This window comes from Aythya fuligula, chromosome 6 (assembly GCF_009819795.1).
Source record: "Aythya fuligula isolate bAytFul2 chromosome 6, bAytFul2.pri, whole genome shotgun sequence".
Lineage (NCBI taxonomy): Eukaryota > Metazoa > Chordata > Aves > Anseriformes > Anatidae > Aythya > Aythya fuligula.
Window position 1 is genome coordinate 29,972,292 of NC_045564.1, and position 11,427 is coordinate 29,983,718.

General features: G+C 35.7%; 1 protein-coding gene across 1 annotated transcript in view; it reads left to right on the forward strand.

The window, feature by feature from the left end:
- Window positions 1-11,159, forward strand: part of ACTR3 (actin related protein 3) — a 29,633-nt gene extending 18,474 nt beyond the window's left edge. Inside the window, exons 3-12 of the mRNA XM_032190204.1 lie at window positions 386-510; window positions 1,624-1,734; window positions 3,213-3,308; window positions 4,748-4,855; window positions 6,504-6,647; window positions 7,313-7,486; window positions 8,030-8,122; window positions 8,588-8,713; window positions 10,221-10,304; window positions 10,643-11,159. Coding sequence (XP_032046095.1) covers window positions 386-510; window positions 1,624-1,734; window positions 3,213-3,308; window positions 4,748-4,855; window positions 6,504-6,647; window positions 7,313-7,486; window positions 8,030-8,122; window positions 8,588-8,713; window positions 10,221-10,304; window positions 10,643-10,738 — 1,157 coding nt within the window. The 3' untranslated portion in view covers window positions 10,739-11,159. The remainder of the gene's footprint in view (window positions 1-385; window positions 511-1,623; window positions 1,735-3,212; window positions 3,309-4,747; window positions 4,856-6,503; window positions 6,648-7,312; window positions 7,487-8,029; window positions 8,123-8,587; window positions 8,714-10,220; window positions 10,305-10,642) is intronic.
- The last annotated feature ends 268 nt before the right edge of the window (window positions 11,160-11,427 follow it).

The window sequence follows — 11,427 nt, forward strand, 5'->3', positions numbered from 1 at the left end:
TGCACAACTCCTACCCCTGCATTCCTTTCTTTTGGGTGTTAACAGCTGACTGTAGAGAAACTTAGGCCACTTGTTGAACAAAATGAGATCTTTAGGGATACCCTATCAGACTGATTCTTTTAGTATTTAATCTCCCTGATTGCATGTTGAGCACCCAAAAATTAAATCTGCGTTTAGATCTGTATTGTGTTACTATGTGAAGCCTAGTTCTGTCTGTCATGGGAACTCAAATTATTTGTGTTTTATTTAGGTTTTCTGTGTTTATGCCTGAACCGAAGGATGAATACAGTTGGTGTTTTCCTATTTCTGAATGTGGGGTTTCCTTTTGTTTCTTTTGAAGTGCGGGACGTATAACCTACAGCATTATTTATGTTCTTTGTTAAAGGTATTGCTATCAAAGAATCAGCAAAAGTGGTGGATCAAGCACAGAGGAGGGTCTTGAAAGGTGTTGATGATTTAGACTTCTTTATCGGGGATGAAGCAATAGAAAAACCAACTTATGCAACCAAGGTATCAGAGACATTTAAACTAATTTTCCACTGTTCTTTAGGAAAAAAATCATGTACCTGGTAAATAGCTTATGAATGTTTCTTAGATGGCTAATCTTCTTTTATTAACTATTTTAATGGAAGATAAGGTTTGGTATCATATTGTCCTGGTTTCAGTTAGAACAGAATTAATTTTCTTCCTAGTAGCTGGTGGAATGCTGTGTTTTGGCTTAGGATGAGAAGAGTGCTGATAACACCCCGATGTTTTAATTGTTGCAGAGCAGTGCTTATACCAAGCCAAGGACACCTCAGACTTTTGCTCTGTCCTGCCAACAGGCAGGCTGGGGGTGCAGTAAGAGCTGGGAGGGGACAGACCCAGGACAGGTGACCCGAACTAGCCAAAGGGGTATTCCATACCATCTGACGTCATGCTAAACAATATATAGGGGTGGCTAGCCGAGGGGAGGGGGCCGGACTGCTCGGGGTTAGGCTGGGCATCGGTCAGCGGGTGGTGAGCAATTGCATTGTGCATCACTTGTTTGTACATATTATTAGTAGTAGTACTATTATCATCATTGTATTATTATTATTATTTTCCTGTCTTATTAAACTGTCTTTATCTCAACTCACGAGCTTCACTTTCCATTTCTCTCCCCCGTCCCAGAGAGGGAGGGGGGAGGGTGAGCGAACGGCTGCGTGGTGTTTAGCTGCCAGCCGGGTTAAACCACGACACATATCAGTTTTGCTGATCTTTGGGAGTCTATGGGAATTTTGGGGAAAAAAAAAGTGAATACATGCTTCTTTTTAAATGAAGAGGAGCTGGGAGAGTGGTAAGGGGAGGTAGGATATTATTTCTTGTACCTTAGTATCTTCCATCAGCCTCTTCAGAATCAGGATACTGGCCTAGGGGGATCCTCTGGTTTATCCTAGTACCATCGTTCTCTGCTAATGAGGAATGCGTTATGTGTTGTTTACTGTTCAAGGTGAGAATTTTGAATAGGTGTCAGGTTGGGACAGGGAAAACCTGATGCAAAGTTTTCAAATGTAGATCATATGCTTCTACCACAATTGAAAACAGATTATTTTATTATAATAATAAAAATAATTATTATTGTTTTTACATTTTCTGTAACAGTGGCCCATCCGCCATGGTATAGTTGAAGACTGGGACCTGATGGAGAGGTTTATGGAGCAAGTAATCTTTAAGTATCTAAGGGCAGAACCTGAGGATCATTATTTTCTTTTGGTAAGTAAAACTATGAAGTAGTATATGACTAATAATAATTTTATGCTGGTTCATGGAATAATTTTTAAATATGAATATGCTTAACTTGAAAACTAAAGTGAATACAATTTCTGTGACGCTTTTCTGGCTTGGTTTATCACATCCAAGTTCCTCAATACCCTAAAGATGTTAAAAGCCAGTGTCTGAACTGCAAAATTATTTCCCTTCTGAATTCTACCCAGTGCACCTTTGCCTCCTCCCTCTTTTATTACTTATCAGCTAAGTTCAATAATGATGTTTAAATTTGAGGCAAAAAAAGTACCCTTGTGTTTTGACTTGGTGAAATTGCATCTGTTTTGTTTTTACAGTACTGTCACCAGTGTGGTGTGTCTAGAGAGTAAAACTTCTGTCTCCTTTCTTTGTGGAATTCAGAAGGATTGATTGTCATATTTGGGTGTATTGAATTTGAGTTGGGATCAAATGTTATTCTGAAGACTCTGCTATTCCTTTGCGTTTCCTTTAAAGCCATCAAAATAAGCAATATGTTTGTGTGGATTTTATAGAGTGATTTGGAATTTTGCATTGGCCATCCTTGTTAAAGGCCATCTAATGCAACCGTGTCCTTGAAGCAGGTGTAATCGGATCTGGTTGTTTAGGACTGTCCAGCCAAGCTTTGAATATCTCCAAGGGTTGAGGTGCCAATGGGCACCTCCTCCACTGTTTTACCAACCCTCATGCTACTCTTTTTTTTCCCTATGAATAAATAATTGGGCTTTCCCATGTTGCTGTTTGTCGCCATGACTTCTTGTATCACATTCATTAAGTCAGACTCCTTCTTGTCTTTACCCTTATATGGTTAATGCAATAAAAGATAGATACTTCTGAAATACCCTGTGCCACAACTCAAAATGCACTCTTAAAGGAGAGATTTAATAGTATGCATAGTACTTTTATGAAACTTACAGTGTGCTGTTATAGCATCGTACACAGTTGCTAGTTCCTCTGTTAAGTGCGTTTCTACAGCTGATCGTGTATACTCTTGTTTTATAATGATTGCTTCTTGAAGAAAAATTTGTTCAATGAATTGTTTTTTCTTAATTGCTGTGCTTCATGTGGTAAAATGTAGCTATTGACATGTTTAGGTTAATAGTCCTTGATTCTCTGTGAAAGAAAAGTTATAGATGAGCTGACCGAGCCACAGAAGGGACTATTGATGTGAATGCTTAAAAAATAATTATTCTAATGTCTAAACTTATGTTTTTTTCCGTTTTCACTCAGATCGTGTTTTTGCAGTGTGATTTACAAAAAATATATTATTGTCAAGGGAGCTTCTAGATTTTCTTCATTACACCATTGGCATTTAATAGGAGCATTTGCACCTTACTATTTTTACATTCTGTTGTTGTTGAATGGCTCATCTTTCAAAATGTACTTACAGGTGGTTTTTGAAAGACGTATTTGATTTCAGTGTAAATAAAATTTTCTTTTTTGTCCCACAGACTGAGCCTCCATTAAATACTCCAGAAAATAGAGAATACACTGCTGAAATCATGTTCGAATCTTTCAATGTTCCAGGGCTATATATTGCTGTTCAGGTAAGAGCAGGACTATTGAAAGTTAGGGCTACGGTTCACAAATTCACTGAGGAAAATTGTATGAGTGATGCTTGGAATACTTTTATGTACTCTACATCACTAGTTCCACTGCTAGATGTCTGCCTAGATATGTTCCTCCTGTCTGGGTATAGAATGGCACTAGAAAGTATAAAATCTTGCTGCATCATAAACAAAAATTGTGATAATTGTGGTAGTAGGCCAAGAACTATACCACTCTTAATATGAAGTAGCAAAAAGGATGTTTGTTTGAACATGCTTAGAAAGCATCAGAAGGCAAAAACTGCATTTATGCAGCCTTTTTTGTTTGTAAACTCTTGGGTATGTATATTATCAAATCAGTTTCTGTGCCATAAATGACCACAAGTTTCTTTTCATTAGCAGCTTTTAAGAGGATATTTCTGTCAATAGTGGAGAAAAAAAAAACGAAGCAAACTAATGAAACTTTTTTTGTAAGCACAATTTAAGACAAAGGTTTTTCTTGTTTACATGTAGATAAAGTTATTTTAGTATAAGGAGACACTTTGTTCCGCTGGACTTCAATTTTGAGAGCATGATGTACTTCTTGATGACTTCTGTTCATAACTTCTGAAATAGCACAGAATCACATTTCCACTGGAAATTTGTAACTTGGAGATAAGGTGAAAGTACTACTTAATACAACATTTTAAAATACCTAGAATACTGTTTAGCAGGAGCTCACTAGAAGATGCCCTCAGTTCTTCAAGTTTTTATTTGGTTCTTCCCTCTGCAAACTCAGACCCATCGTTCTTTTATGATTCCTTCAGGGCAAAATCTCATTACTTTGCAAGATGGCTTGTGAATTTACTTTTCTCCCAGCCGGTTTACCATGCTATAATAATAAAGTAACTGCGAGAAATACCACATTTTTGACAACGTCATTTTTTTGCCTCCCATTGTGTAGAAAAAGACAAATACCCTTTCATCTTCAGTATGAAAGTTTTTAACCCTGGTTCCTTCATAAAACTTTGTGTTGGTCTTCCCTGTAATATGTTGCTCTCAATTTATCATATTCAGCTTACAATTCAATTTTATTTCTACTGTTGAGAGAATGCTTAGATGCTAAAGATTTGGATTGGGTAAAAATTGCAGTAGTTGTATACTCATCTAATGGAAATAATGGATTTTATGGCCCTGTCATTTTGTGATGCTCTCCTTAGCCTGCAAAACTGTTGCTTGTTTATAGAAGTAGACTGAATGCTAGTAAGCTCCAGTGGTCTTACTGTCTTTGCTTACAGCACAGGAAATCTTCCTTTCTGTTGCTAGGACATTTGTGTAATAAATGGAATGTATTGTGCATGTTACTGTTTTGTTGGAAGTAGTAGTGGAAGGTGGGATTTGCAATGGATTTATTAAGACGAATTATTAAGATGAATCTTTCATTTGTATTCTTTTACAAGGCTGTCCTTGCCTTAGCTGCATCTTGGACGTCAAGACAAGTAGGAGAACGGACGCTGACCGGCACAGTCATAGACAGTGGCGATGGTGTCACTCATGTCATTCCTGTGGTAAGTGTACATCAACACTATAGAAACAACTTACCTGGAGAACAGTTTGTCCTGCAGCTTCTCTGAAGTCTTCATTCATGCAGACTGAAGTATAGCTAGGATTCTTCAAAAATGTCAGATAATTGCCAGGTTGGTAGGTGTGGGGCTTTTTGTTTACTTGCTAGTGCAGAAACTTTTGGAAGAACATTTCTGCACCCTGAGTTTGTCAGGGCATATTGTCTTTCAAAGATTTACCCTAAATGAAGATTTGTAAGGCCATGCGAAGTGATCAGTGAAATTTTATGGCTTTATTATATTTCCAGTTTGTGTTGCTAGAAAATGATGCAGAATATTTAAGGGTAGATGCAGCATTGTTTACAGTTTTTTCTCAATCTGTGCTTAATGTCCACTAGTATACTAGTGCATCAGTGATACAAGCAAAAACAGAAGTTCCAACCTGACTAAAAATCAAAGGTTAGTTAATGTTGAATATCTGTTCCCTTATATTATTTTTAAAAGCAAAAGCTGGTATGATCATATATTTTATTAAATAATTAACGCTTATAACTACAGTTTCTTAACTGTCAAATTGCTATGTTCACAGTGGGCATGTATTTCCTTTTACAAAGCTACGTACTTAAAATTGGAGCATTCAGTAGTGTTCTTTATTTCAAATGGCAGCTAACATGGTTCTGCCCCTTTCCCATTGAGGAAATAAATGTATGTCTAGGCACCATAACTTTTTTTTTTTTTTTTTTTTGAAAAAATTTAGATTACAATTTTTACAGACCAAAATCTATATAAAGCTTTATCCTGCCACACTAACCTCAGGTGTTATTTTATTGGTTATACCAGACAGTAGCATTGTTTGTGAGCAAAACTATGCTGTAATGTAGAAATTTCTTATTAATCTTGGTGGAATATAGCGGCAATTATTTGTTCAGACTGTTCATGAGATGGCATATTCTTAATAAGGCTTGACAAAACAGTTGGGATTTCAAACCTTGTTTAGCTAAGCTATTTTCTAATTGCACTTAGTAGTGCAAATTGCTTTTTAAAATGGTTTCAATATCTTGTGCTTTTTAAAATGTTTTTGGTTTCTGCATTTAGACCAGATATTTTAAATGCCCCAATACTGTCCCCTGGTATGAATATGATTTGTAAGGGTAGGCTGATGGGTGAATGTATCCCAGCCTCACTTCCTAAGCCATCTCAGTTAATGTGCTGAAATGATTCATTTTCTCCCTGCTTTCAGAAAATTAATTTTGGTTCATGTGGATTGTAACATGGCTGTGACTGTAGAGTCAAATTGTTTATTTTAAAATGTTGTACAGTACAAGGTACCTTGATCTTTTTGGTAAGAGTAACCTCATTTTAAAGAGAGAATGAAGGCCAAGGAATAGCAAGTATAGCAACTGTCTGCCTTATATGTTAGTGGCCTTCCTGTTCCTCTGAACCTTGTAGTAATTGGGAATCAAACACAAAGCAAAACACTGCAAAAGTAAAATAGTGCAACTGAAGAAGTGTACTTCTGGTAATTAAGAGCTGGTCTTAAAATGCTTCAGTTTTGCAATCATAGGTAGCGAATTGGTGTTTAGACTCTCTTTCTGTCTCCATTCTAAGCTTTGTTGAATTCTTGTAAATGTCTTTCTTTCATTTTTATTTATAGGCTGAAGGATACGTGATTGGCAGCTGTATCAAACACATTCCAATTGCAGGGCGAGATATAACATACTTCATTCAGCAGCTGCTGAGAGAACGAGAAGTAGGAATTCCTCCTGAACAATCCTTGGAAACAGCTAAAGCAGTGAAGGTAACGTGAACATTGTAAATGTTTGGGTTGTTTGAGAACAGAGTTCAATATACGTTTTAAAAATACATTATCTCAGTCATTGTCTTCTAAATAATGTTGCTCTGTTTGTAAATATTAAAATGTCTAAGCATTAAATACATTGCATTTAAGATGTATTGTTGGGTTGTCCGCACTTTGGCCTAGAATTTCAATCTTCATTTGTCCCTCCCCTTTATTATTTAGTAGAAAATGTTCTTGGTGGGATGTGTAATGTAAAGAGCTGTAATCACTCATTCAGAAATAATGTTGATATATTTTTTTACAGTACAGAGCTATTTTGAAAGACACTCAGCTTAAAGTATGCTTTAACAGTGTTTCTATGGCAGTTCTTCAGTATACTTTAGAACTCATTTCTCATTGCTATAGAAGTTTAGAGGGAAAAACAGAAGAAAAGTAATTTAACCCAGCAAGATGTGCTGCTTTCAGTGCTGCACAGAAATGATTTCTAGTAGCAGAGCTATTACTGTATGCAGTAAACATCAGTTCAGCTGTTTTTGAGGAAGATTATTTGCCAGTTTCAAACTCTTATTCTTGAAGGTTCAAATCACTATACTTTTACAAAGTTGATACCATGTTTTCTGCTCTACTTAACAAGATACTTACAACTGTATATATTTAATTTTCAGGAACGTTTTAGTTATGTTTGCCCTGACTTAGTAAAAGAGTTTAACAAGTATGACACAGATGGTACAAAGTGGATTAAACAGTATACTGGAATTAATGCTATCTCAAAGAAAGAATTTACCATAGATGTTGGTTATGAGAGATTCCTGGGGCCAGAGATTTTCTTCCATCCTGAGGTAAGTTGATTTGAATTGTCTTCACCTTTTGTTTTAGGTACATTTTAGATGGTGTCCTACAAATAGTATTTGTAAATTATTGAAGTGGTAATTCCAACTAAGGTTTCTGCATTGGTAAATTGGTATCAGCTATTTTAAGTTCTCTTTCCAGTGTAGGGAAAAATTAACTGGAAATAAATCTTTGTTTTTCTTTTCCTTGAATTCCTCTCTATGTTCTCCTGTGAAAGCTTTTGTTTCATGTTAGGGTGTTTTGCTTCAGCTCTCAGCGTCTGAGAAGGTCATGTATTCTTTGACCCATTGTGGTTAACAAAAGCTGTATAGGAGAATAGCAAAATAGATAGTTTAGGTTTACTGTTCTTTCCAAACTTTTATAAATGTCAGTAAATATAGCTAAGTAATATATTCCATTAGCTTTTTCACTTTCACTGTATCCCTAGTATAATGGGATGGTTCTTTATTTTCCCCTTTCTATTTTTAGCCCCTTTTTCTTTGCAGTATATGGTCCTGCATGTTGACTTACTGTTTTTTTATTCTTGCTTGTAGTTTGCTAATCCTGACTTTACACAACCAATCTCAGAAGTAGTAGATGAAGTTATTCAGAATTGTCCCATTGATGTTAGGCGTCCTCTCTATAAGGTATGTAGCTAAAATGTTTTTTAATACTTGTTTTAGAAGGATTGTGGTTTATATTGAAATATGTATTGGCAACACGGTTTGGAAAAAAAAAAAAAAAGCAATTTCAAAAGCAGAAACCTTTTCTGGAAGAGTGTCCAACATGCAGAAAGCTTTATATTTACTTTTGAGTAATGAGACATCCCATTCTGAAAAGTTATATGTGAAGGAAAGAAATAAGGAAAGTGTAAACCTAAGTGAAAGAAGTGAGACACACTAAGATATAAATGAATTTTAAAGCATAGTCAGTTTTAATATCACAGCCTCTTTGAATTCATATTCTGTTGTGTATAAGTGTTAAACAACTTAAACCAGGGTAATAGCATACCTGTTAACTGTGTTTAAAAAAAAAATAAAAAAAAAAGGAGTAGATTAATTAAAAAATTAACTGTAGGTCTTCACCTTTATTTTTTTTATTTCCTTAAACAGAATATTGTCCTCTCTGGAGGTTCAACCATGTTCAGGGACTTTGGTCGCCGTTTGCAGCGAGACTTGAAGAGGACAGTTGATGCAAGACTGAAACTTAGTGAAGAACTTAGTGGTGGCAGACTGAAGGTTAGTTCTTGTAGCCAATGCATTTAACTAGCAGCTTTCTATCCCTTGTTACCTGGAAAATGCAAAAATAACATACTGGAACAACAGTCTTGTTAGAAATTTTCTCACCTTCATTTAAGGTTCTTCTACAGGCTTTTCAGAGATTGATATATTGTAGAGAGTTGAAGACTGTTTCTGGGGGCCATTTGTATAACATTGTAGGAAGCTACAGTACTGTTTTGTATTTCAAAACAGTATTTTGTATTTCATAAAGACACTAAAAGGTGTGGCACAGGCTCAGTGCAAAGCCACTAGTAGCAATAGTAGCTAAAGGACTAGAGTATTTGCCCTTTAAAAAAGCTGAGAGAGGTGGCTTATTTGGAGAAGTCAAATCTTTGTGGGGTCCTAATAGCAGCCCCCTTGGAACCTGTGTGGAGGCTATCAAGGTGCAACCAGGCCCTTGACAGTGCTGCATGGTGACCACGTGAAGGACAGCAGAGTCTGAGCTTGGATGTAAGGAAAATCTCCTTGGGGATAATTGGGTGTTGGATGGGTAACTGCACAGAGAGGTTGTGTGGTCACTATCCTTTGAAGATTCGGTTGGATAAAATTCTGAATAATTTCCTTTGACCTCCAGGAGACTGAACTAGAGACACTGAGTTCTGTTCCCATCTGAATTATCCTATGATACTCTGAAATGAATTAATATTCTCACTGAACTGCATGTTCTTTAGTTTACATGCATTCTACTTCTTACCTCTGATCTTATTTTTGCATTTTTTTCTGTTGACTCTGAATACATAAAAGATATTAGCACGTTAGAATATTTTTAAGTCAATAATGAAGTGATTTTCTCACTTAATTTTTAGTAGTAATGTAGCTAGACAAGCTCGAACAATACTTAAAAAAAAAAAAAATGCTTTTTCGTAATATGCCATGGAGGCAACTCTGAAGTTTGTTATAAACAGTTCCTTAGCTCAAGTAACTCAGGTTATTCTCAGTTCTCTTTGTGAGACAGACCTTTATGTTATAGGTTGGAAAAGCACAGCTGTGCATTGATCATAGCTAAATTTTTGATCGATCTGCAACTAATGCTTTGTTAAAATAATGACACAAAATTTAAAAACAAAGTTTCAGAAGCCTTCTTTGAAAAGGGATAAGTAGTATGGATCTATTCTTGCAATTGCATAGCTATTCCCTGAAGGAAATTAAACAGAAAATTGAAGGTGGATAATCTGAGAGGAACGAGGGTGGTAGAGCTGTTGAGAAAATTGGCATGAATGCAAATACCTTAAAATATCTGAAAAGTAGATAGCTCTTGCTAATAAACAAACACTTATTTCTTAGTCTGGGTTGTACAAATGAAAATCTGATAGTATAATTGTGTGTTTACATACCAACCATTTAAGAAAAACTATTTTGTGATTAGTAAGCTTGGAATATAGTCCTTTAAATGATTTTTTTTTTAACTAACAAAAGCAAATGTTAATATATTCCTTTTTTTTTTTTTTTTTAAATTATTTTATAGCCTAAGCCCATTGATGTACAAGTCATTACACACCATATGCAAAGATACGCTGTTTGGTTTGGAGGATCAATGCTGGCTTCCACAGTAAGTTAGCTATAAAGCTAAACGTGTTTTAGGCCTGGATATGTTTTTGGGTTTCTCATCTACCATGTAGTTCATATCGAATGCAATTGGGGGATTTCTGATAGTTTTTAGGTAAGAAACACTACACTCTCCCTCAAAGATTTTGTATTGGATTTGGAAATTCTAAAAGAGCAAATGAAAGCTGAATTACTTCTGTGTTTTTTTTTTTATAGTACGTTTTGGTTTGGTGTGATGAATAGTACTTACTTTAGGTCTTCCAAATCATCTGTATTTGCTTTTTCCCATTTGCTATGTAAATTATAGTGTTGTTGACTATTTTTTTCTCTTCCTCTTTACAGCCTGAATTCTACCAAGTATGCCATACCAAAAAAGATTATGAAGAAATTGGTCCTAGCATCTGTCGTCACAACCCAGTGTTTGGAGTCATGTCTTAAAGCTGACCTTGCAGGGGTCAGGGATAGGGAGGTGGGGAGGAGTTTTTCTGATCACTCGTTTGTCTGATGGCTGGTATTAAGATAACAAACATGCCTTGACAATAAGAAAAAGACCAAACGCAATTAAACAGGATTACTTTAAGTGTCTGAACATGCGGATGTAGTGGAAAGCCAAAATGATCACGTTTTTTCTTTAGATTATTTGACTTGTGCGTAACAAACAAAGTGGGTTTTAGTTCTTTCTGTGCCCTGATATTTTGTATATTAAAGAATTATCCAAGATTTGGTGGGATTTGACGGTGTGTAGATAGTCAGCTCTCTAATGCTTCAGTTGTACCCTTTTATGGGTACAACGCAGGAGCTTGTTTATATTTCTTACTTTTTTTATACTTTGAGGAAAAATATGAATTAAAGAAACTGTAATATTTGAGAAAAAAACTACCAGTGACCATCTTTAAAGTAAATTAAAGAAAAGTCATTAAGACTCATGCAACTAGTTCTTGAAAATCATGACCAGTCTAAATCCTGTTCCACATGATGCGAGTGCTTTTGGAACTAAGAAGCTAGTATCTTGGATTAACTGATGCCTGCTAGTGCTTTCTGATTACTCGGTGCATTTTCATTCTATCTCTTGCTTTAAAAAAAAAAAAAAAAAAAGACAAGACTGTTGGACCAGTATTGCAGTTCTG